The sequence below is a fragment of the Mus caroli genome, unplaced genomic scaffold, assembly GCF_978045245.1.
Source record: "Mus caroli unplaced genomic scaffold, Mus_caroli_1 scaffold_11, whole genome shotgun sequence".
NCBI lineage: Eukaryota > Metazoa > Chordata > Mammalia > Rodentia > Muridae > Mus > Mus caroli.
Window position 1 is genome coordinate 70,273,604 of NW_028227266.1, and position 24,072 is coordinate 70,297,675.

Consider the following 24,072-nt stretch of genomic DNA (forward strand, 5'->3'; position numbering starts at 1 on the left):
CTGCTGGCTACTGTACGTGTTACACCAGGACTCTACAGGTAACTGGAAAAAGCCTTCCACTGCCTTCTGCTTCCTAAAGAGCCCACAGGGAACCCTGTAGCCTGCAGAAAACGTGAGGGCCACAGTCGCCACTGATACTTAATAGTTACAGATGCTGTCTCTCACGGTCTACACGGCTTTGGTTCAAACCTCTGGTCATCTCAGGAAGATGAGGCCAACACTGTGTAATAGCTCATCCCAGCCACTCACCCCCTTGAGTCCCGCCCTCAGTGCTTTTTTCTGGCTGGAGTCTCTATGGTTTCAACCCACCGTGGACTGTTTGGGTAGAGAAATCCCAAGTCTCGTGTGAGAGTCCGGACAAGAGGGGGACTTAAAACTACTGAGAGGCTGTGCTAGGTAGATCATGTCAACTTGATGCAAACTAGAGACATCTGAGAGGAGGGGAGCTGAATTAAGAAACGGTCTTCATGAGATCAGGCTGTAGGCAAGCCTGTAGGGTGTTTTCTTAATTAGTGATTAATGTGGGAGGTGGTCCTGGGTTCTATAAAAAAGCAGGCTGAGCAAGCCAAACCAAGCAAGCCAGTAATTGGCACTCCATGGGCTCTGCATCAGCTCCTACCTCCAGGTTCCTGCCCTGTTTGAGTTTCTGCCCTGACTTCCTCTTCCTCCTGAGTTGATTTTTGGTTCTAGTAACCTAAGACTCAGAGGGTGAGCAAGAGATCCAGAGCTCCCAAAACGAAACAGGAGACCTGAAGCTGGTTGTCAAAAGAGAAGGAGGTAAGTAGAAAAGACAGTTCACCTAGTGTCTTGCGTTCACATATGGGGATTTGGCCTTTGCAGGACTGGGCCTCTTGCAAACCTCCTCACCCCTTTTAGAAGTGCTCCTTTTGTGTTGCTGGTGTTACAGTCACTGGAAAAGACAACCTTCATGAGCAAACTTACTTCGGGGCCACCTCAGTGGCGCATGAGTCCTGGGGCCTAGTTACAGTTCTTTTGGTGATCGGTCCCAGGGCAGGTGGGACTCTCACTGCTGGCAAGCTCTGCGAGTCTCCAAAGGGAGGTGTCATCCCCAGGACCCCCAGTCCCAGGACCTGCGCTTTCTTCCTTGTGAAATCCTCTCAATTCCTTTTTGTCGCTGGTGATGGTTTTGAGACAGGGTCTCATGTATCCTAGGCTGTCCTGGAATTCACTATGTACCCAAGAAGACCTTGAACACCTGATTCTCCTGCCTCTACCCGCCAAGTGCTCAGATTACAGGAGTATGCCATCATCTGACCTCAAATTGACTTTTTCTTTCTGGGGGGGAGGGGTGAGGAGGTGTGGTGAGGAGGTGTTTTGAGACAGGGTTTCTCTGTGTAGCCCTGGCTGTCCTGGAACTCACTCTGTAGACCAGGCTGGCCTTGAACTCAGAGAACCCACCTGCCTATGCTTCCCAATTGCTGGGATTAGAAGTATGCACCACTGCTACCTAGCTTTTTCCTTGTTTCTTCTTGTTTGTTTTAAAATATACTTTATGTATAGGAAGGAGTGTTTCGCCAGCATTTATGTGCACTGTTTTGCTAATGAAAGATCTGATGTTATTTGGTGTCTCTGCCTCTTGAAGGCGAGTTGGCGTTTTTTCTCCTGTAGCCTTTTGATTATGGTTTAGGCATCTTGACCATAGGTAGCATGTGTCGTGGAGAAGTTCCCTGATGTCTCTCTGGGGTCAACATGTCTCTCGTGCTTGGATGTCTATTTCTCTGGATTTGAGAGGTTTCTGCTATAATTTCCTCAAGTTTTTATAATTTCCTCAAGTCTTTCATGTTTCCCTCAACTCCTATCTCTTAGATTTTTAGGTGTGGTCTCTTGATCATATTCCAGAATTTTTGGATTGTTTTGTTTATTCTTTCAGAAAACCAACTGTTTTGTTTTGTTAACCCTTTGTGCTTCTTAAAATTTCCACTCATTTATTTGTGTATGAGTGTATGTTCATGTGTGTAGGCACATGCACGTCACAGTATGTGTGTGTGTGTGTAGAAGTTAGAAAAACTTTTAAGATTTTGTTCTCTCCCACTACGTGGGTCCTGTGAATCAAACCCAGGTCATCAGGTTTGGCAGGCGGCAGGCGCCTTTACCTGCTGAGCCATTTTTCTGGTTCCTTTGTGTTGTTTTCCCCAGCTTCTGTGTGCTCACTCCTGCTCTGATCTTTCTTATTCTGTTCCCTCTGCCCTGGGATTTGCTTTGTTCTTTGAGTGGCATTATTAGGCTGTTTATTCCCACAGTCTAATTTAGGTGCTATCCCTATAAACTTCCTCTTACTACTGCTTTGCTTGCCTAGAAACTTTGCCATACCACATTTTCATTTATCACAAGAATGTTGCAAGCCGGCCGGAGACCTACTTGAACGGGGTACACCTGGGAGGCAGGCTGGGGCTGAAAAAGACTTAGACGGCGAGAGATTAATGGAGACCAAGACACAATTCTGTTCAAGGCTCTCCAGTTTACTTAAGAGAGTCTGCTTATAAGGGGGAAGGCCCATCCCCATCCCCCCCCCCCCCCCCCCCCCCCCGCCAGTCCATTCTTGGTGTCTGGAGCCAGCCTGTAGGCGACCTGCAGGATAGGATGTTCCTCCGGAATATCTCAGGGGGTAGCAGTGTCTTGGAGAGAGCAGTAGCAGGTGACAGAACAAAAGAGCCATCTAGGTTGGAAGGCTCCACCCTAGGTAATCTCCTTAGTGGCAGCAAGGTCAAAGTCTGGATCAGCCTGCTTCAGGCTGGGAGAGCCTACACAAGAATATTTTTAACTTATTTCTTCATTGACCCAATGGTAATTCAGGAGCATATTTAATCTCCCTGTATTCAGAAATTTCTGATATTTCTCCTCTTGATTTTCTAGTTGTATTCCATTATGCTTGTAGAAATAGGCCTGACATGAATTTTGACTTTTTTGAATTTGTTGAGACTTGGGTGGTAGCCCAAGACTATTCCATGGACGTATATCTTGGGGCTGGAGAGATATGGCTCAGTGGTTAGGAGTACTGGATGATCTTGCAGAGCCCTGGAGTTTAGTTCTCAGCACCCACATCAGGCAGCTTACAACCAACTGTAACTACAGATCCAGGTGACCCTAGGTCCTCTCTGACCTCTGCTGGCACTGAACTCATATGTACATGCAAACACACACCCATACCTAGAGACTCATATCCTCAAAAATGAAACATAAAATATACAATTTCTAAATATGGAAGTTCTGAAGATGTTGGTTGAATTATTTGTAAATCACTGTTAGATCCATTTGTTCTATAGCCTTGCCTATTCATTTATTCATTTATTTGGCCTGATGATCTCCATTGATAAAAGGTATTGAAGGACCTAACTATTACTGTATTAGGCTCTGTTCTCTCTTTCCAGATCTAATAAAGCTTGTTGTATATAATTCTGTGCTTCATCACTACATCCCTGTGTCTTAGTGACTCCCCCTTGTAAAACTCTATTCCTTTATTGTTACACAGTGGCCTGCTTTGTCTTTTATTTTTAACAACTTCTAACTTAGAATGGGTTATCTGGTAAAGGTAGATTTACTCCTGTTCACTTCGGGTTTTCAGTCTAATGTGCCCTCTTTTCCTGACCCCACACTTTCAGTTCCTGTGTTGTTCATGGTGAAACAAAACGAGTTTCTTGTAGGCAGCATATTGGTGAGTTTGGTTCTATATAGTTGTTTTATATCTTTGAATCAGAGATTTTAATCCAGGTACCTCTAAGGTTATTATAATACGATAAATACTTGTTCCTGCAAATCTGGTTGTCTCTTGGTTGCTTCATAGACTTTTCTGTTTTGCATTATGGTATTTTTGGTGGCTTGGGGGTTGTCTGTAGTGATGTGACTTGGCCCCTTTCTCTTCCAGTTGTTCGTGGAACTGCTTCGCCCGGTCAGTTTTAATCTTTTGTGCCTTTATTTTTATCATAGTAGCTTCCAGATGTAGGACTTCTTCAACCATTTTTTTGTAGGACAAGCATAATGATATTTAACACTACTTTGGAAGGTGATGTTTCTATTCATACCTGGATTATGCCTGATTTGGAAGCCCCAGCTCTTGAAGTGCTAGACTCACAGGTGCAGGCCACCTTCCCCAGCTTAGCAGCTATTGAGGGTAGCTAGTTGTTGATACCTCAGAGATACGAACCAAAAACCCTTTAGAAATTCCTGGTGATCTGATGTAGCACTGTTATGTCATCTATTTTTGTCTGCTTCATATTTGAAGCCTTAAAAGTCTGTTCCTGATGTTGAAGCAATGTTCCTGGGACTCTTACTGTGTGAGAAGCAAGCTCTAGATAGACACAGGCACCACTGAAAATCATGTGATGTGCCCGGGTGCCTACTGGAGGAGGTGCCAAGGCTTCCAGCCTCCACATCATTGTCTCTTACAAGTGGTGAAAGCCCAGATATTTACCTTGCATGTGCTTGGTCTTTGCACAGGACCTTGAGGGGGTCACTGGACTTTGGTAAGCACCAAAGAATTTCAGAAGCAATGAAGCATACAGACATAAGCTAAGGGGATGGTATGAAGTCTAGGAGACCATAGAGGAGTTGATTTATTTCTTCTACAACCCAATTTCAGGAAGTGAATGATGTTTAGTCAGCTCTCCATGTATAAGTCAGGAGTTATGGGGTGTACTCTATTCTTGTATCAAAGAAGGCTTCAAGTTTCTCCTGCTCTCCAAGCCCATTTCTAGGAAGCAAGCCTGACCTAGACAAGCCACACAGGACACAATCAGTGAGAGGGGCTGGTGGCATGCAGGTGACAGATCTGCAGAGAGGAGGAGGGCAGGCTGTCTGCCTTACACTCAAAGGTCTTAGGCTCCAGATACAGACTTCCATTGAGAGGACAGGGGCTAGAGGTCTCAGCAAATCACCCAGCCTCTGTGCCTAGGAAAGTCAGCAGCACCTACTAGGGAAGAGCAATGCCAAGAGCAGAGGCCCTGCTGGTGCAAGGCCCGCCCGGTGCAAGGCCCTGCTAGGCTGGCAAGAACAATGGACCAGTATGATTTCACTGTGTGCTTGCTGATGACCTTGGGCAAATCTCTCTGTACTTGTTCCCAGGCACGTGAAAGGGAATCTAGGCTTTGTCTAACTGCAATCTTTGCAGTTAAGAGAGTTTATAAATAAAGAATTATCCCCCAGGTCATGTGGCTCACCGGTAGAGCACTTGCCTACCATGCCAGCCTACCATACATGAGATCTTGGCTTCGATCAAATGTCATAGAATGACTGGACATGGTGTCACATATCTATAATCCTAGCACCTGGGAGCTGGAGGCAGGAGGATCAGGAGTTCAAGGCCATCCTTGGCTGCATGAGACCCTGACTGAGAAAAAAAATATATTTTTTAAAATTATTCTCACTAACTCAAAATACTATTGGGCAAAGTTGATCAGACTGTGCAGTTCTGAGGTGGTGCCTCCTGCTTTGTGAATCATGGGAGAGGGTCACCTGTCACCTCCCCAAGTTGTGCACACAATGCTTACTTCCTAGTCCACAGCATGCTACACTGAGGCCAGGATCCTGTTCCACGGGTGGAGTCTCACTTCCCCTGGGAAAGGCTGGGGTCAGAGGCAACTTCTCCCAAGATGAGCTGCCACAGCCACACCAAAGTCCTCATGTGTTCTCTATGCCCTGCAGCATTCAGCTAGCCTGGACACAGGTCGATCCCGTGAGTCCATCCAGAGAGCCAGGGTGCCACCCTCCCCTCTCCCAGGACTACTCCCCCAGCTCAGCAGAGACTCTGCTGCCCACTCCCTGCAGGGAAAGGTTTCACTGTGAGCTCAGTTGACTCTGTGATCTGTGAGGACTGTGTGCTGGCTTCAATTTGCAGGTGCAGTTGTGAATTTCAGGCTGTCACAATCTGCTCACTGTCTGATGACAGTTACTCTGGTGACAACACGGTTAGGTTTTTCACCACAAAGCATTCTTTGAGGCAGAGGGAGTGAGTAAATTCTGCAAGAACCACCCATCCTCGGGGACTTGCTGATGTTGCCTAAATACCATCAGTGAGACAATATAGGGCCCAGTGACCGCCCAGAGTGGCCCTGCCACCTGGCTCAGACTCAGAGAAGCCAGGATTAGGGCTTCAGCAGGGAATATCCCAGTGAGACAGAGTCCTGAAGATCATAGCTGCCAACTTCCTGGATCACCAGTTAGACTAAGCTAAAGGAAAGGGGGGTGGGGAGTGTGTTTGTACAAAGGTTCACTGTGATCTCTGTCGCCCTCTAGTGGCTGTACTAAGTGAAAGCAGGCAGGCAGCAGAAGTGTGAACCTACAGACAGGTACAGGGGTGGAATGCAGGTGGATTGGAAGGCAGTGGGAGCCCAGCTCAGGAATGACATGAATGGCCTGGGTCTTCTGGGGCGTGTGACTTTGGTGGGATGAGCAGAGAGTGTATTCCAGAGCCTGACCGGGATTTAGTCCTAAGTATCCATATCCTGCCCTGTGCCTCTGGCAAGTTATGTGTGCCTCTGTCTAGGTCACCTCACTGGCCCACCAGGACACACTCCAAGGTGGTTGTGAGTCTGCACACCATATGTGGAGCATGGCAAGTAAGCCAGGGATACACTGGTCCCTGCACAGCACACAAACTAGAGGAGAATGGAGTGCTGAAGCAGAAGGAGAAACAGACAACCAGCATGACATAACCACAACAAACAGCTATGTGTCTAACTCCTAGCTCCACCACTCTTGTTGTTGTTATTATTGTTGTTTTTTGTTTGTTGTTCTCTGTGCTGCCCTGGAACTCACTCTGTAGACCAGGTTTGCCTTGATCAGCTTGTCTCTGCCTCCCGAGTGTTGGGATTTTTTTTTAAAAAAAGATTTATTTATTTATTTATTTATTTATTTATTTATTTATTTATTTATTTATTATATATAAGTGCACTGTAGCTGTCTTCAGACACCCCAGAAGAGGGCATCTGATTTCATTACAGATGGTCATGAGCCACCATGTGGTTGTTGGGATTTGAACTCAGGACCTCTGGAAGAGCAGCCAGTGCTCTTAACCAGCCCCCCCGGAGTGCTCTCCGGATCGCAGAGTGCTGGGATTAAAGGTATAAACCCACACCACCCTGCTCTTCACAAATATTCATTACATTATAAGCTGCCAGGGTCCCCAGACTGCTTAACGCTGTCGCCTGCCCCCTGCTGGCGGGTTCTATAGATGCACTAGCTGTTTCCTCCAAGGGCACCCAGAAGCAAAATGTACAACGTGCCAAGGTTCCTGCCTTGTCTGTACCGGTTCTCCTGAAAGGGCTGTGTTTATTCAGGAAAGCCCTGGGCATTCTGGCAGGTTTGTTGACCCTCTGTGGTGAGACCTAGCTGACAAGAGTCTGCCTTTGGGACACTTGTGCCCTCCTTGCATACAGTAGCTGGTGTGCCGAATGACTTTCAGAACATATTCATCTCTATAAACCCAGAACACATATTTGTGCCAGCCCTCCTCTCATTACTGTCCCTTTATGGAGACTTAGGCCAAGTCTTGGGTCAACAAACAGAAAAGTTAGTGTTTAACAGGTCCGAGAACAAGGGCCAGGTGTGTTGACTCTTCTGGAAGGCCAGGCATTTCTGGATTGGGAACTCTTAAGCCCCTAAAAAGAACTTGCTTTTAGCTGGGTTTTTGTTTTGTTTTAATTAGAGGGGAAAATTCTAATGAGTTGTGTAAGAGTCAGGATTACGGGTATTATCCATGAGGTCAAGGGTGGAATGTCAAGAATGTGATGGGAAGGCAAGTCCTGGGGAGGACTTGGGTTTGGGGTTTTGTTGTTTTGGCTTTTTTCCCTCCCTTCACTCTGGGCTTCCTGAGCCTGTTCCTCATGACAGCTCAGGACCAGGAGCCACACAGAATATCACTCCCAGCCAGGGGATCCTGAGAAGAGACCTACATCAGTCTGGTAGCTGAGCGGGGGTGGGGTGGGGCGGCATGCTTACATACATGGAGGGGACAGGAAATGGGACCAGATGTGACTTAACGCAAGCAGTGGTAGAAAATTCAGGAAGGACTCTGAGGGATCTGGAGAGCCATGGCTACTGACATGGTACAATGGACAGGTGGGTTCCCCAAGTCCCAGGGAGCACACCCAAGATTGCGGCACCCAAGACATTCCACGTGCACCCAGGTCAAACCAGTCATCTCTGGAAGCTGGGGTGTGGAGATCAGCTCCCTGAAGTCAGAGTGGAGAACAGAGGGGACACGGTGGTCAGCGTGAGTCCTTTCCAGGGACTCCCTTCTAGGGAGAAGTGGCCCCAGCTCCATGTGAAATGGCAACTGTAGGGAGCCTGTTAGGAGAGTGACAAAGCACACAACTGTGCTTGCAGGGGAGGCAGCCAACCTTAGGAAACTTTATTCTCAGTTGTCAGGCTGGAGTAACTTCCCTTTGTGATTTTCTGGAATAAACCAGCTGGAACTCAGCACATCAAGGCCATGGCTAACATTTCATCAGCATTCACTGCTGACCACCCCATAGTCTCTCAGAGTGGCCCTGGGCAACCCCTGTAGCTCCCGGCATATACATTGGTGCTTTCTTTTTTGCTTGTACCTCACTAATTCCACATAACTGGCAGGCCACCAAGCTCCCCAAATCCCTGTCTCCAACTCCCCAGGAATTACAGGAACGGACCACCACACTTGCCTCTTGTATGTGGGTTCTGGGGATTGAATGGGTCCTCATGCTTGCACAGTAACACAACATCCAAACTGGACAGAACTCAAAAGATAGAAAATAAAACAAGAGCCAGGATTCCTGTCAAGTGAGTTTATTGAAAGGAAATCTTGCTTTATCCATGAAGTCATTCTCATGGAGGTAGCTGTGATAAAAATGTCTCTTCCCCATGACAACGCATAGTGACCAATCCCTACTAAAAGACCCACCAGAATATTCCAACTGTCATGGTGGAATGACACTCCAGAGCAGGAAAAACAAATTTATAAAAGCCATACAGTGATTGTCTTCTCAACATTGCATTTGGCAACATGTATGTCTTTACAGGAGATATTTTTAAGCTAGCTAAAGAAAACGCTCTTGAGCAGGATTAGTTCTTAAAGGAATAAACAGAAAAACATGTATATATAAGAAGACCAAGGAATGCTCAACAGGTTTGAGCTGAGGAGGACCTGGAGTCCTAATCTCCACCTTGTCCCAGGATGTACCTGTCAGGATCACAGGGAAGAGATGAGCCTGGGACTTACAAACCTCGTCCTAAACCTCAGTCCAGTGTCGCATCACTCGCTGACTATACTGCACACACCGGCTCGCTGCCCACTCCATTACAGCACAGGAGACATGCCCTCATCTTGTCTAGCCTCCTCTGGTGTGTGTGGAGAGGGGGGAATGGGGTGAGGGACTCCACAAGTTTCCAGTGGTGGCCTCTGCTCTCCCTTCCACGAGCTATCTTCCTTCATGTAGTTAGTTAGCCCCATGGCTACCAGAAAGAACTGACTGGAATAAGGGCTGGCTAATTTTGTCAAACCCCAAAACAAACACCCTTCCTCGGGGTCTTGATTTTTGTCACCTAAATCTCTGGGATGAGCAGGCTAAGACATTTCTAGGCTGAGTACAAATATTGAATGATGACATGAGAAGATTCTAGGAGCTAAGGAATTCCTGTGTGTTCTGGGGAACCAGCCAACCAATCGCAGGCTATCACATTCCCAAGAGGACAGAGGTTCTCCGAGGCTGAGTATAGAGAGGTTCAGACTGCACCATACTCTCCTGGATGGTTACAGGAGGGCAGGGTTGGTTGGTTTTTTTGAGAGGGGGTCTCCTATAACCCAGCTTGGCCAAGACCTGCATATGCATCCAAGGCTGACTTTGAACTCTGGATTGCCACTTCCTGAGTGTTGAGATCACAGGCACACCACACCACACCCGGTTTATAGAGTTGGGGGTTAAACACAGGGCTTCCTGCACGCCAGGCACACATTGCCCCAGCTGAGCCACATCTCCGGCTCAACATTTTTACTTCTATTTACTGTGTTTCCAGTGCCCAAGTCTGTGCCTGACACATTTTGATGGATGATAGATAGTACATGTTTGTTACATGGAAGAATGGCTGAAAGCAGAAGTCTCTCCATACCCAGTGAGGAGACAGGCGAGGGCTGTGCCCAGCTATGTTGAGGGAGACGGTGGCTCTCGGGATGTGTAATAGGGCTTGGTTCTCTGGCAGCAAATGCTCATCCTTCAGACCCCTTCTCTGAATCTAGTTGTGTGAACTCTGACCTGCTGTGGACAGGACCTTATGGTAACCTGGTCCCCAGGAGTCCCCATATCAGGAAGCCTGAGGACTCTGCTCCAGTGTCCTGTCACCTCTGCCTTACACATAGGCAACTCGCAAGGCTCTTTCATAGGTGACTGTCACAGTTATGAGGAGACATGGGTAGGCCAGGAGATATGCAGGGATGCCCAGCATCCTCCCCAAACTACCTTGGCATCATGTGCTTGCCCTTGGACCTCATCCCTTCCTGACACCTGTTCCCAAAAAATCCCTTCAGATGGCAAGCACTCCCAATCCCTTTTCCCATCATTCCAAACTCCAGCTCAACCCCCACTCCCTGCCCTTCTTGCACATCCCCCAGCTTTCAAGAACGTCTCTGTATTCCTTCTTACATCAGCCCCATACCCACTTACTCATCCCTGCCCCATGAACTTCCTGGATGCCTCCCTCCTTACCCTCATACCTAAGCCCATAGGCCTCGACTCGAGGCCCCTCCTATTCCTCCAATTCCAGGCCTGAGTGAGCTTCGCTTGGAGGTCTGCCATGGAGGAAAAGGGCTAAGGAGACACAACAACAGCGCTCTTGTCCTTCGGGAAGCACAGCACTTGTTAAAAAATCTCATCTGTCTCCCATTCTGCTTGCTTGAAAGCAGTGGGGAGTAGGGACTGCTCTTTGCATGGTTCAGATAAAATAAACAACCAAGGCCTCAGACTCAGCCTAAGTGTCCTTCCCCAACCATCAATGAGCTGGTTTCCCATACAAACCAATTATCGATTCCCACTGTCTGACCCCCTCTGGTTTCCAGAGTAGCCTTCACTCTCCCTCCTTTGCCTCCAGCTTCTTAATACTTGAGATCTGGTAGCTTCATATTTTAAAAGATAATCAAGATCAGTATGTGAACTTTACCAAGATGCCATACTCCAAAGGCTCTGGAGCATCCTTAAGGAGAACAGTGGTCCTTGAGAAGGTCTGGTTCAGTCTATACATCATTTCATCCCTATGTGTCCCTATATCATTACAGCTGGCACTGGAACCTTTCCCGGGGCAGGAGAAGGAGTGATGGCAGACAGCAGTGCACAATGGGGCTTTGTCTTACCCCCAAATGTCCCAGTTAGGTCATCTGAAACTTCAATAGCTCCCTATCTAAGATCCAAGGTCACTCAACCACGCAGAGGCCCCAGGCAGAATGTGAGGTGGTAACTGTGGGTCTGACTCCATTCACAAGCCCCATTTAGTGCCTCCTGCTCTGTCTAGATGACTGCAGAGTCCTGTCAGGATCAACAGGCCTGGAAGCAGACTCAGATCTGGCTGGCGATAGTGCTGTCTTTGGGAAAGGCATAGCTCAGTGGGGCTTCGTAGAGGCTTCCCGCATCACTGCTGAGGTCATCGTCGTCCGAGTCATCCAGTACTTTGCTAGACAGTGTCTTAAGCCTGCGGAAACACAAAGGAGCTGTTCCTGGACCCTGGCTAGGCCTTGTCTCTGATATGGAGATGGAGGAAAGGATGTTGGGCTCCTGCCCCCGACCCCACTGCTGCATCTATATGCATGAATTTGCCAGCACCAGACATTTGTCTTAGCAACAGGTACAAACTGCCTGCTATTCCTGTTGGTGGGGTGAGCTACCAAGAGTAAAACTAACTCCTCCCTCCGCCTAACTCTACTATGGCTGCTGGTCAGGGTGCTTCTGATTCACTATGGATCAAAAACTTTTTTTTTTCCTTCTAAGACAGGGTCTTATATAGCTTGTCCATGCTGGCCTCAAGCTAACTATGTGGCCAAAAACGGCCTTGAGGTTTGGATCCTCTTGCCTCTGCCTCCTAAGTACTGAGATCATAGGTCACACACCTAGTTTATGGGCTGCTAAGGGATGGAACCCTTAAGGGAGTGTCTGCGTGTGAGACAGGCGCTCTACCAACTGAGCCACATCCTCACACAATCATGTCTTAATAGTTTATCAGAACATCATCTTTTGCCCACCGAGTCCCACTGTTGTAGCATACTGCTGAGCTTGGGACAAGTTCTCAGTCCCATGTGGTAGGATTCTCAGTGAGCCGCAGACATGTGAGTGGAGCTTATGAGAGTTGGCTTATGAGAGCTACCAGAAGCAGTAGGCATCGAACCCCAGGCACAGGCAGCCTCCACAAAAGGCTCTGGGTGGGCACAAACCCACACTCAACCCTCACCTCAATACCCCCCACACTGGTCCTGGAGTAGGGAAAACCCTTCTCTAGCCCTACCCTTCAGCTTTCCTCAGAGCAGCTTGGAAGATCCTCATTCTTAGAAAGGTATCAATGAGAACTCCACTCTCCCGTCAGATAGGAGATGTTCCTCCATGGTAGTGGGGATACTCTGACCCTCTCTGTGCCTCAAGCTCTGCCTAACACTGGTATGAGGATGCCTTATGTGAGGCCTTATTGAACAGGTAGGGTGATGCAAGTAGGCACAGCCACTTTCACCTCAAGAACAGGATGACCCCATTAGCTATGGACCTCGGTGGGCCACCACCTCTACCCACCTTAAGCCCTTCTTCATAGAGTTGAGCTGCCCCTGCAGCTGCTCATTCACCCCTATCTGCTCCTCCAGCTCCCTCTGCAGCTTCTTCTTAGAACTTTCCAGTCGGTCGATCTCCTCTTCGGCCTCCTCCACCTGGCGCTTCATGGCTTTCAGGCGCAAGCTCAGCTGCAGGAGGAAAGATGGAGCTTGAGTGTTAGCTCGATGTCCAGCTGAGCTGGAGAAGCCAGAGCAGGAGATGCCAGGGGCCCGCCTACTTCCCAGGCAACCCCGCCTCACAGAAAAAGCAAGAACATCTGTAGGGTGAGTGGAACAGGGGACGCTGCATACGCACCCCGCGCATCCCGGTTTGGGACACAGACTCTCATCTGAGAGAGAAGGCAGAGGCGCTCTCACCTGGTCCTTCTGGTCCGTCAGTGACAGATGCTCATCATCCACCTGCATCACCAGCTCCTTCACCTTCCGCTCCAGCCTTCGGTTGTTGAGCTGCAGGTTGGCCCGATCCCTGGGAGTAGAGAAAGCAGCACAGAACACACCCTCTAATTCCTCTAAGTCTCAACACTCCAGGGAGCGCAGGCTGGAAGGAGGAGATGGGACACTCCAGCCATAGCTGCCTGGTCAGCTCAGGGTCGGAGAAAAACAGCTACACAGGAAGAAAGGGCTGCTGGTGTCACAGGAGGGAACCTGGAACCCCAAGAAGGGCAAGACTCTCCCAAGGCTGCAGGACCAGAACTCAGAAGTTCCCTAAATTCTCCTGCTGCTGAGCTTAACGTTTGAAGCAAAGAATCACACACTGCTGGTATTTGGGGTCTACACCAGCCAGGCTTAGAAATCTGACTGAAACCATGTACCTATACTCCAGGAACCTCCAAGGAAGGTTCGGGGTGTGTGTGTGTGTGCTCAGGCTGGGACTACGTGGTTAGCTCAAAAATCATTTTGTTGGGAAGAAGTCTCACATCTTTTCTACCCACTGTGGAAGGACCTCTCCACTCCAGGTAGGTAGTTGGCGCCTTCTGTTTGAATATACCTGCCCTCAGGGCCAAGGCAGATCCCTGCCTCTAACCTGGCCCAAACTCAACAGCTTACCTTGGTGGAGCTCACTGTTCTTATCTGAGAAATGGAGATGATGGTGAGGCTGGGATTGACTCTACCTTCCATGGGGGTCAATCGGGATCGGGGGAGAGCCTCCAACCCACCAGGCCTACTGAATGACCAGAGCCTACCTGGCCCCCTGCCGCACTCCAGGCTGGGCCTACCTCTCCTCATTCTCCAGCCGGTCCTCCAGCTCTGCAATCCTGGCCTCCATCTGCACCACCAGGCCCTCCTTGCTGGACCTGTAGGAACCTTCCAGGTGGATAATCCGGCTCTTTAAGTCTTTGTTCTGGAATCAGAGAGGGGGCCTTTGAGAGGCTTGGTTGGGTTAGGGTGTGCTCCTTGGGCAGAAGCATACTAGGTAGAGTGAGGAATTGGCACCAGGGGATTCCAGAGGCTGTTCCAAGGAACACCTTTGAACTCAGGTCTTATAAGATCAAAGAAAGAAACTCTAAGTTGTTGCCTTCTGAGCCTGGGTGAAAGGGCTGGCGTGTGTGGAGTCTCCTGAGCATGGAGGGAAGAGGCAGAAGCCCCTCTACCGGTGCGTTTCAGTGGCAGACTGACATGAATAGTCTGAAAGAACTGATTTGACTTATCCAACTCAGTAATGCTGTGATTACTTTCTGTCCCCTTTACACTGGAACTGTGCCCTCCCATGCTGATGGCTTCCCCACCACTGGCTATAGTCAACCACTTCTAAATATTGTATAAATATCTTCCTCGACTGCTGAGGCTACCTTAAATGTTGCACCCTACTGCGGACATACGGGGCCAGTTTCTCAGTGAGCCACCTTGTCAATTAGGAGTCTCCATGAACTGGAGCCTTCTGTCCACTCATGAAAGTGACCTGCGCCATCAGCAGTGAACCTGAGCCTCTGAGAAGAGCTGACGCTGTGGTTGAGCATGAGCCTCATCCTACCGCTCACCTCAGTGCCCCACATACTGACCCTGGGGTAGGGCCCCCCGCCACATTCCCATAGGAGAATAACAGGAGCCAGGAACTCAAGGAACTGGCTGTCCTCACCTGTCTCTCTAGGGAAATCTTGTCACACTCTAAGTCTTGCTTGGCAGCTTTCTCCTGAAGAAGCTCACTCCTCATCTGCTCCATCTACAACAAGCAGAGCAAAAGGGGCTGAAACTTGGTCCTCATACTCTTTGTACTGGCATGGATCCAACAGAAAATCAGGTTTTCATGAAGACAGGTACCCACCATACTGCTTCTCTTGAGTAGAAGATCTTTTTCTTAGATGCCCTTGATCCATTGGCAAGTATAGTGATAGTTAACTAAAAATAACAGCAGTCACTGTAGCTAACTCTGCCAATATATATTGAGTTGTTCTCTTTCCATACTCATCTGTAGGTTCCAGGGATGAAGACCTATTGGGTCTCCATGTCCTATGGTTCAGGGACCATAGGTTACTAGTACCACAAGATTTATTGTCACCTGTACCTGATCTGAAAAAGTTAGGAACAGTGCTTTCTATATCTGCACCATAGAATCTGAGCTGCTCAGGCCCTAGCTCCCAGCCTCTGTGCAGCTCTGCAAGCCCACATGTGCTGCACAGTCTTATAGCCACTTCAGGAACCGTTGAAGTCAACCACAGCACAAAGATGAAGATATTACCACAGGCTAGACCATAACAAGCAAACCTATTTCCCAATCTGAAGAGATTTGAGATGCTCAAAGTACCTCAACTAGATTCACTCAAAACAGATCATCACTAGGGTTATTATAGTCAACATGTCACAGGTATAAGACAAAGACAGAATCATAAAAGTAGAAGAATATGTCAGGCCACCTATAAGCGAAGACCCACTAAACTTAGAACAGAGTTCTCAACAGAAACCTTACAGGGTAGATACTATATTAAAAAACCAAAAGAAATAACAATGACACCCAATACTATACCCACATTAGTCTTAATAAATGAAAGAAAAATAAAGTGTTTCCCAGATAAACAGCACCAGATCAGCTCTACAAGAAAGACACTAGAAATGAAAAGATGGTAACTACCATTCTGAAAACACATATATCTATAAAACCCAGCAGGAGAACAGATAGAGAAAAGAGAAGGAATCTAACACACACGAATGAGGAAGATAAATCACAAAAATAAACAATAAAGGAGACAGGAAAGAATACATATAAAACAAGCAGAGTGCAGTTGACAGATGAGAACATTATTTACTGATATCAACCTCAAATGTGAATATGATAAATGTATCAATCAAAAGACAGATTAGCCAGATGGGAGAAATAAAATTCCAACTGAACTCTGCCTACAAGAAACTGACTTCACTGGTAGCGACATAGTGAATAACAGTGGAAAGCTGGGAAAAGATGATCGTGTTATTAAGAAACATGGAGCAACCAATGGCCAGCCCTAAAAGCATGCACATACATGCAATATTAAATGGACTCCTGTATATACACACTTAATAATTATATAAATAAAACATGAAAGCAGGAGGAGGATTTAAAGGAAGAGGAAGGAGTAGGGGCAGGATATGATAGGGGACTGAAGATGATCAAAGCATGTCATATACATGTGTGAAATATTATGAAATCCATTAGTTTATATGCTTAATGATATAACGCCAGGCATGATGGTGCACAACTTGAATCCCAGCACTCAGGAGGCAGAGGCAGACAGAAAGCCACAACTGGTCGATGCACACAGAATAAGAGACTTGGTAATGCGGTAGAAAGGTTGTCAGACTAGAGGTGGTGAATGACTTCAAGGAAATCGTGTTTTCCAGACACAACACAGGGCAGATATACATAGGAGTGCAGAGACTGTGACATCATGTACGAGACCTGCACAAGCTCAGACAGAATCCCAGCATGCAGGAGGGGAAGTGGGCATGAAATTCTAGCCCTCACTAAGGAGCTATTGGCACCTAATCACTATTGGATGAGGGAAAAAAAAATCAGTTTCTTTAATGGCTGATAACTGGTATATTGATCATACACCAGAGAAGACCCAGGGCCCAGGAGTACTTGGCCCAGGAGAGATGGACTCTGTGTTTTGTTCTGTTTTTCCCCTTAAACGAGAGGATATTGAGTTGGGTGAATCAGGCATGTGGGAAGAGTTGAGGGAGGGGAAAGAATATGATCAAAATATATGAAATTTTCTCAGAAAAAAATTAAACAGGGAAACTGTGAAGTTAGGAGTGAAATACAGTGTGTACATGTATGAAATTATCAAAGAATTGCATTACACTAAAAGTTGTTAGTTGTTGAAAAGATGGAAATATTTAGTTCCCTAACTAGAAAATTACACACTGTACACGTGTGTTATAGGATCACAGTGTACCCTATAAGGGTATTCAAATATTAAGATGCAAAACCCAAACATCCAAGTCTAGTTCCCTTAGGCCATACTTGTACAGAGCAAGGAAAAATGCCAACGATTTAAGGGACAAGCAGAGAGCATGGGACACACCACCAGCTACTTCCTCCCACTTGCCCCAGAGCCCTGAGAATCACATGCCGCTGAAAGGGCGATGGTCTTACTCCTGTGACTGCTGGTAATGAATGCGGACTCACAGCCTGCTCAGGCCTCCTAGGGGAAGCCATACTGCTTAGGGCAGTATGCACTTGACACTGTGCACACCTTCCATGGTGGGAAGAAACTCCACAGACAAGTTGCCTGGCCCAGCTCCTCCTCCCCCATAGACCTTGCTCGCAGAGCAGGGCCTGCAGGTTCATTTGTACTTGAGCAAAGTAGCCCATAAGGGCCCTTTCAGTTGCCTGGAACAGGATGTTTTGGTTACTGCCCCATCCTATAGGATGCTGTTCAAGGAGACTTCCAAGGAAGCCAGAGGATCCTGCCCTATCCTACAGAGAAGAAAAATTGGTCCCCCAAAGTGGAGGGATGTAGACTAGTAGAGAAATCAAGTTGACGACAACAGAAGTATTAAAATGCACACAAAGTGGAGTATAGCCTCCCCCCACAGCTGGGTAGTAGGGACAGCCCTGCTTCAGCCATGAGCAGTCTGAGCCTGCTAATCCTTCTGGAAACTCCCACACAGGTGATATCACCCTGTTTTTATGTTGGGAGGGTCAGAATAGAGCCTAGATCAGATCCGAATGGAAGCAGCCTGGGGATTTTACCCCAGGGCTTCTGACAAAAAGCCCTCAGTCCCCCCACCCCCAGCCATTTCTCAGTGGAACCACAGACTCAGGAGGTTTGATGCTTGACTATGGAAAAACCTTACAGGAAGCAGAGTGTTAGTGGGGAATTCTGTAGAGCTCCAAAGAAAAAGTCTACAGGAGGGTTAAGTGGAGATAGCCCTGGGGCATGGAGGACTGCCACAGTCACAGGGCAAGGTCCCAGAGCTTAGACCATGCAGCTTATAGCCTCTACCAGAAAACAGACCTCCCCTGTGGCAGAACTCTAAGCAAGAGACATCTCTGAGGGTCTCTTCAGGTTCAAGCCCTCCCTGGAGAGCTCCAGGAAAACAGAAAAACAGCAACAACAGCAAAAACATCGTAACATTTCATACCCCACCACAACCTCTCAAAAGAGGGCTCTTAACTTGGAAGTGTACAATAAATCAGGAAAACAGGAAGGAATAGGAGGCAGCCATAAAAACCCAACAGTGACAGTAGCCAGGCAGGCTGTGTTTCTGCGTCTTTTGGAAAACACAATAGCTTCCCCTCCATGCTTCTAAAAACCATCATTATGCTCTAAAATAAATCCACCTTGTGGAGCCTCAAGGAATTCCACACGGTGTTATAGTTAAGGTCCCAAAGAAGAATGATTTCAGCACAAATCCTGGCAAGCACCAGGGAGTCCTTGCTTCTGAGGCTCAGCTCAGCACACAGGTCTCACGTTCTGATCCTTCCTTGGACCCAGGGAAGTGAGGCCGGAGAAATACCTCATGTGAGCTCAGTGTTTTACATGCTGTTTACCCTTCAACTCTATTAAACAGTCTGAATCAAAGCTCTGTGGTCAAATTAAAACAGTCAGGAGCACAGCTGGACTGAATGGATGCTAACTCACAGGGAACGTATTGGTAGGAAGCAGCAGATCTGATTCTAGCAGCCTGTAGGATACCAGTGACCCAAGTTAGCTCTCAGGTTTAGAAGCTGCAGCCTTTCGGGTTAATGAAAAGCCAGAGGTATTTATGGTTGCTAATAATAACAGCCTCCTGGCCTGGGTTTATCAATAGGCTGTGATGAGATTGGCAGGCCATCACTCCTGGGCATTCTAAGAATTATCACCAGCCAGCTTACACAGTGGGCTTTGAGTAGCTCACACACTAAGAGGCAGTTCTGAGCCTGGCGTCACTTTAACTGAAAGAGGAAGCCCCACTTTGGTCTGTCACTTTCCTCCTGAAAAGGGGCTATTTAGAGTCTCAATTACTGGTTCCTATGTCCCCAGGTACAGAGGAGCAGGTGTGAGCCAGCCACAAAGGAGCAGTTTCTGAAAGTAACTGTTCATGCCTCAAGCTTTACCCCCTGGGATCTGTCTGGCAGTTTCCAAGGCAACAAGGCAGGCTTGCTAGTCCCTGGGAAGATGGTGACGCTTCCCAAAGTTTGAAGTCAGTATTTGCCCGCTGCCAGCTGTCTGGGTGGGATGAGTCAACTTACCACCGTGCTGTATCACCCTGGCTCTCAAGGCTGAGGGGGCTGCCTGTAAGCAAGCCCAACCTTGCTGTGCGCATTCAGCTACCAGCAATGGTATGCACAGTGATGCCCACTGAGCCAAGATACCAGCCTACCCAGCATGTTTCAAACTCAGGCTAGCGCTCTTTCTGTTTGACCCCTTTCCACATGCTGAGAGTCAGAAGAGGCGAAGGTAAATGCAGCCCTGTGTACTGTAAGTGTTAATAATAGGAATACTGATGATGATGATGATGATGAACCAAGGATGGCCATGAACTCTTCTTGCCCTCGCCTCTCATCCATGCAGGGAGGACAAGTGTATGCCACTATATCCATATTATGAGGTGCTGGGGAATGAATTCAGGGCTCTGTGCACACTAAGCAATCGCTCTGCTAACTGAGCCACATCCCCTACCCATGTAACCTTACTCTTAACTTGAAGATCTTTAGAATATAATGTATGTGTAGGGTCATAATGTGACTCTACCTCTTACAAGCTATGCAACTGTAGGCCATGCCTGTACCTTCCAAGCCCCAAAAGTGGCCAAGAAAGCATGCAAGGGGCCAGCGCTGGAAAATCCTCAGTGTAGTTGGCAGTAGTCATAGACGGAAATGTTTAGTTTGTTTTCATGGCACTGGGAATTGAACCCGGGGCCTCCAGCGCCATCTCTGGAGGCCATGAAATTACAATCCTCCTGCCTCAGCCACCTGAGAAGCAAGGTCTGTCCTACTGGCTCTTAGCAGAGAAAGTTTTTGTAGAAAGAAAGGAAAAAAGGTTTTCCCGGGATTTAAAGAGATCCAAAGCCAATAAAGCAGTGCCTCAGTGAATCTTCCTTCAGCTTACAAGTTCTCTGTTCTGTGTATGAGAAAATAGACAAGACACTCCTCACCTTTATAAATATGGCATTAGGCCAAGTCAAGTCTATTCTTTCTCAACATCAGACATGTTTGAAAACCAGTGGTAAAAAAAAAAAAAACAAAAAACAAAAAAAACATTTATCTTGATTAGAATTCTCTGAATTTATCTACTATCCTGATTATGTATGGAAGAAAATCCCTGAGACTCAGTAAATACGGGGCTAGCACGTACTGAATAAACACAAGAATAACGAGAGAAGCCAGGGGCACAGAACAGAGTGATCTCTGAGGAGCACAGTGAAGGCCTTCTGGGGCCTCCCTTCTTTACCCCAGCTCTTTCTTAAATTGACCATCTAGAACACTGCATACGCTTCCCTGTTGTGCTGAATAACCTCCCACGGCTCCCCACAGCTCCTCATGCAGTCAGGACACAGCCATTCAGAGCCTTAGTCATCCCCTCCAATCCTGGCTCCTCTGCTTTGCTCATGAAAACCAGAAGTATGTGAGCATTCATTGCTTCTCAGCATCCGGTGCTTACCAGCCAATCTGCTCTGGCTCAGATGCCACTCCCACTCTGTTACATCTTTTTCTTCAAAGCTGACACTGGGCCAAGATTCCTCTAAGAGCCCTTCCCTCTAAGGCCCAGTGTGGCCTTTCCCTCCTGGGCGGGAGTCCTGTTCTTGGTACTTAGCACCTGTGCATTTTATTGTTAGTTTTCTACTTGTTAAATCTAGTTCCTCTCCTCATGCTGGCCTAACATCACATTGGAATTCTGAAGCTTTACCACTCTGCCATGCACAAAGTCATATTTGCTATATTTTCCAGGCTCTGGTAGCTAAAACACCATCTTTGGAAGGGGAAGCCTAAGCTCACCTCTAGAACTACCTGCCACAGGACTCTGCTTAAAGTCCTTCATGGCTCTGGGTCTCAAATCTTTCATCCATTACACAATTCTGCAGATTTAACCTTGACATCCTTGCCAGACCCAAGGTCCTGTCAGAGGGCTTACCCTTTGGCTAAGATTGCCAGAACCCTTTTGTTTGGCCTGCTTACCTAAGACATAACGCTGGGACGAGGGGAAAGACTGGATACATGGGGAGAAGCAAGGACTCAGAACTTAGAAATGCTCAGTCTTAAATAGAGAACAGAAAACTTTACTTTTAAAAGAAAGCAAGAGCTGTTTCTGTTTTTGTTTTAAATTCTTTCCCCGTGCTTTCTCTTCTCAGTGCCCAGCTGCACTTGCTGGGAGTCCACGGTTCATAGGATTCAAGGTGACCTGTGCCGCTTTCTGTCCTTTAGTCTCTGCCTTTGTTAGGGTGTCAGTTGGTGAAAACTGATGAGAGGAAAAAGGGGTTCAGCTTCTAAGAACTACCTGCCACAGGACTCTTCTTGCTGTGATGTGACAGGGTGTCACAGGTACATGGCCTTGGACAGTTCCCACTGGCCAGGCCTGTCTGTCTGTCCCCAAAGCCCTCTCTACATGCCCTTTAATTTTAAAGGCAGAAAGTCAGACTTTGAGATAAAGGATTGTTGGTGAAGTGGGACTTTCCCCTCAAATCTCTCTCTCTAATCAGGAGGCATCGAGGGCCAGAAGAGGTCAGAGACCTCCATCCACAGGGGTCACTCACCAGCTGTAGTAGCACACACCTGTAACTCCAGCACTCAGAGGCTGAGGCAGGAGGATAGAGAGGTTGAGGCTAGTATGGGCTTCATAGCAAGACCTATCATCAAAAACCATGGAAGGAAGGAAGGAAGGAAGGAAGGAAGGAAGGAAGGAAGGAAGGAAGGAAGGGAGGGAGGGAGGGAGGGAGGGAGGGAGGGAGGGAGGGAGGGAGGGAGGGAGGGAGGGAGGGAGGAGCATCAGTCGATCTTGGAATTTTGGTTTTGTTTCTCATCAGTTTCTATATCAATTTGAACTTGATTTTCAATTTCTCCATTTACAGCAAGCATGTACCTACTTTAATTTCTCTACCTCCCAGAAATGGCAAGACGACAATGGCTAATAGATAATGAATAATGGATAATAGAGCTAGTGGTGGCAGGTTGGGAGAGGGGACACCTTCAGACCCTTCTACATAAATAGCTTTTGTTTATTTGTGGGAAAGGGTCTCAGGCTGGCCTAGAACTCACTATTTAGCCAAGGATGGATGGCCTTGAACTTCTGATCCTCTTGCATTCACTTCTTAGGATCACAGCCATGCAGTACCATGCCAGTTTATGCAGTGCCAGGGATTGAACCCAGGACTCTGTGTGTGATGGGCAGGTACCCTACAAACTGAGCGACATCTCCAGACTTAATTGTTCTGGGAATTTCCCAGAGCTCCATGGGAGGCAGCTGAGGAGCAGGCCTGGGACTGCCTGTGAGTGCCCTTCACAGCATCCCCAGGCCAGAGTCTTTATCTCCTCCAGCATGAACCTCAAGTGTTTGGCTCAGTGGAAAATTTTCAGCATTGACCACTGAGGCGAGCAGTCGCATCCCATGACTCGAATGAATGCTCAGTGAGAGGAAAAGGCCAAAGGCACTGTGGGACCAGATACCCCACAGTTCTGGGCCAGTGGCTGACCCAGTGGAGGTACTGTGTTCTGGTTCAGCATGGCTGTGTTTTCTCTTGTGTATACGTGATGGAACTGGAAACTGGTTTTAACTGCCTGGACTATTAATAAAGTGACAGTTCTTACCATTTCTCCCACTGTGCTTATATCACAGGGAACATGGACAAAACAAATCCACCGGCATGTCTCTCATTATGCATGCTTAGCAGACCTTGGAATGCCCTGGAGTAACACGGCTGCTTAGCCAACCTGGCAGGAACTCCTAACAAAACAGCTCTGAGTCCAGTAAGAGAACTTAGAAAACACAGTAAGAACTTTGGAGAGCCAATGTCAAGGTTGAGCTGTCCATCTGTGTCCTGGCATTCTGGAAAATCTCTCTCTGCTCCCTGGGCTTCTGAATGCTACCCCACCACAAGTACAGCTTGGGAACTAACACAGAACCAGAGCCCAGTAGCCTGGCTTAAAGTCCCTGCTCTCACTTCCCAAGGAAACCTGTATACATCAGAAGCAGGGGTGACAAAGGAGCCAGTGACCTTCATCTTCAGCTCTGAGCAGGGACTGCCAGCGTAGTGATGACAACCCTGCAGTCCCAAACCTCCAGCCTAGTCACCCTGAGTTGAACAGATGACGCTAAGCTCTTGGCCTACTGCAGCTAACACATCGCTTCCTGCCTCCGCTCTAGGAAATTCCCTCATGCTTCTGATCCCTTCCCTCCCTATGGCTTACAATGGCAAATACTACAGAATCTCTCCTTGTGCTCCGTGAGGAAGACTGTCTCCTCCTTGCTCTGAGTCCTCAGCCTTGCATGCTTCCTTTCCCCACAGTACCACGCACGCACTCAACCTCCAACCACCTCCTCGTACCTGTTCCCTGCTCCACGTGATCCTCTCTGACAGCAAGTCAGCGTTGGTTCTTTCTTCTTCCAATTCAATCTCCAATTGGGACACCTTGTCCTGAGAAAGGAAAACACGAACTGTTACTTAAGTTAGACTGACCTGCGTTAGGAGCATGGGGTGCTCATGGACAGAAGAAACCCCAAGAGCAAATGAGAGCTGAGTATTGTTAGGGCTTGGGAACATAAGGCATCTATCTCTTTTCCTCTCTCCTTCCCTTTCCTCCTTCCTAAAAGGTCTCACGTACCCCAGAGTAGCCTCAAACCTGCTATGTAGTCCACAGTCACCTTGAACCTCTGATCTTCCTGCACCTC

General features: G+C 47.7%; 1 protein-coding gene across 2 annotated transcripts in view; it reads right to left on the reverse strand.

Annotated features, from left to right (window-relative positions):
- Positions 1-8,762: 8,762 nt before the first annotated feature.
- The window catches only part of Cgnl1 (cingulin like 1), a 156,663-nt gene continuing 141,353 nt past the window's right edge, over positions 8,763-24,072 (reverse strand). For both annotated transcript variants that reach the window (XM_021171400.2, XM_029481707.2), the window contains exons 14-19: positions 23,729-23,818; positions 14,865-14,948; positions 14,005-14,129; positions 13,145-13,253; positions 12,753-12,916; positions 8,763-11,667 (exon numbers count right to left, since the gene is read on the reverse strand). In XM_021171400.2, the coding sequence (XP_021027059.1) occupies positions 11,535-11,667; positions 12,753-12,916; positions 13,145-13,253; positions 14,005-14,129; positions 14,865-14,948; positions 23,729-23,818 (705 nt within the window). In that variant the 3' untranslated portion in view covers positions 8,763-11,534. The remainder of the gene's footprint in view (positions 11,668-12,752; positions 12,917-13,144; positions 13,254-14,004; positions 14,130-14,864; positions 14,949-23,728; positions 23,819-24,072) is intronic.